Consider the following 2,500-nt stretch of genomic DNA (forward strand, 5'->3'; position numbering starts at 1 on the left):
TCCTCTCCCTCCCCCACTGTGAGGACCCCTGCGCCATAGCTGCCCTGGGCTGTGCCTGTGTAGAGCTCCAAAGAGGAGCAGGTGTAATAATGTAGGTAGTGCACTCGTCCGTTTTCTCCTTTCATCCGGACGTGTTAAAGAGGCTGCATGTGGGACGATGGCTGCATGAGTGATGTGCTTCTGTCATCTTTCTGATGAGCTAAATATAAACAAACATATAATGCTGCCAACACATCACATACACACTCTGTGCAGGCACGCACACGCGCATAAGTGAGTGCACAGTTTTTGTTTTCTAAGTGTACTTAATATTACATTTTACAGCATATTAAGGACTATCATACTAAACCTGTGCTTTGAATTAGTACTTGAAAGCACATAAGAAGTAACAAAAATACATTGCAAGTATATTGTCAGAAAGTAGCCTACCTATAGGTAGAAATATACTTTCAGCACACTTAATATGCGAAAAAATATACTTTCAGCATGGAAAAATATAATTTTTTTTTACTTGGGCATGCACCCACGCATGAGTGAACACCATACATGTTTGCAGACACGTGCACACACACACATGCACGCACGCGCACACACACACACACACACACACACACACACACACACACACACACACACACACACACACACACACACACACACACACACTGCTACAGCGCCGCCTGCTGTCCACAGGTGAGAATTACAGCTGCAATTTGGGATGGGTGATATCAAGGTTGAGGTAACGCTTTCATCTTTCATCAAGGCATACATCCATAGAGTATTCATATGCTCACACACGCACACGGATGCACGCACACACGCACGCACGCACGCACGCACACACACACACACACGCGCGCGTGACATTCGCTGCCTTGGGTGTTTTCTATTCTTTTTCTTTGTTTTTTTTTTGGATCTGATACTGTATTTTGGATGTTTTTACATGCAGTGTCATGTAGATTGCACGTACAATCCATACCGTGACTTTAGCGTGACTTTAGTGTGACATCGGTCCGATTCGCTTGTCAACAAACAACAAAATCCCTAAATGTTTTCATTCAGCTGCAAAAAACCAAAAGTCACTTTCCTATTGAAAGTGTTCCCGGTGACAGAGGGGCCTCACCACGGTGGGCATGGGCTGGTCTCTGCATGAGGTGATGATGATGATGAAGAAGGTGGTGGTGATGATGATGATAACGACCGCCAATGCCGATAATTAATCTAAATGATAAGTCTTTTCTCTCTCTCTCTCCCACTCTGTCCCCCTCTCTCTCTATCTCCCACTCTGTTGCCCTCTCTCTCTCCCACTCTGTCCCCCTCTCTCTCTATCTCCCACTCTGTTGCCCTCTCTCTCTCCCACTCTGTCCCCCTCTCTCTCTATCTCCCACTCTGTTGCCCTCTCTCTCTCCCACTCTGTCCCCCTCTCTCTCTATCTCCCACTCTGTCCCCCTCTCTCTCTATCTCCCACTCTGTTGCCCTCTCTCTCTCCCACTCTGTCCCCCTCTCTCTCTATCTCCCACTCTGTTGCCCTCTCTCTCTCCCACTCTGTCCCCCTCTCTCTCTATCTCCCACTCTGCCCCCCCCCCCCCTCTCTCTCCCACTCTGTTGCCCTCTCTCTCTCCCACTCTGTTGCCCTCTCTCTCTCCCACTCTGCCCCCCCCCCCTCTCTCTCCCACTCTGCCCCCCTCTCTCTCTCTCTGCAGGTGTGGTACCAGGGGGAGGAGGAGAAGGAGGAGGGAGGAGGAGGAGGAGGAGGAGAGTTCAAGGCTCCCACTGTGTTCTGTCTGCAGGCGGAGCATGCGGGGACCAGGACCTACTACTTCAGTGCCGAGAGCCACAGCGAGCAGGAGGAGTGGATCACTGCCATGAGCGACGCCTCACAGGTTCAACGCACAGCTAGCAGCACAGAGGTACAGCACAGGGGCGGGGCTTCAGGGGGGGGGGGGGGCTGCATGGGCGGGACCCAATGGGGGCTCTGCCCCCGAGCTAATTGCCAGCGGGCCCTGCTGCTCACGCCACTGACGTTCGTGGTCATATTAGGCATAAAGCATGGTAGCCTATAATATGAGTTGTGCTGCTATTGCTATTGTTGTGCTGTGAAGAGTCTCCTCTCTCTCTCTCTCTCTCTCTCTCTTCTCTCTCTCTCTCTCTCTCTCTCTCCTCTCTCTCTCTCTCTCTCTCGAAACGCAGTGTGCCTTACTTACGTTGCGTGTAATGAGAGTCTCTCTCTCTGTCTCAAGTAGCCAAGCTCAGCCAGGGCTACCCTGCTACACTGGCATGGTCAGATGATGGGATGTCATTGAAATGACAAATGTAGCCAATAGCCACAGATGGAGACCTACAACAACTCCCCAAACTATTTAAACTATTTAAATCACCCTTTCAGATCCATGGCCATACGCTTTTTAAATGATGAGATGGTAGTTTTAAATGATGAGATGGTAGTTTTTAAATGATGAGATGGTAGTTTTTAAATGATGAGATGGTAGTTTTTTAAATG

The 2,500-nt window shown here is 49.4% G+C and overlaps 1 protein-coding gene across 1 annotated transcript in view; it reads left to right on the forward strand.

Moving 5' to 3' along the window:
* The window catches only part of plekha6 (pleckstrin homology domain containing, family A member 6), a gene marked incomplete at its 5' end in the record, with an annotated part of 124,848 nt that overhangs the window by 67,225 nt on the left and 55,123 nt on the right, over positions 1-2,500 (forward strand). The window contains 1 exon segment of the mRNA XM_084315819.1: positions 1,728-1,890. Within this exon segment, the coding sequence (XP_084171945.1) occupies positions 1,728-1,890 (163 nt within the window).

This window comes from Notolepis coatsorum (genome assembly GCF_963971535.1).
Source record: "Notolepis coatsorum genome assembly, chromosome: 6".
Taxonomy (NCBI): Eukaryota; Metazoa; Chordata; class Actinopteri; order Aulopiformes; family Paralepididae; genus Notolepis; species Notolepis coatsorum.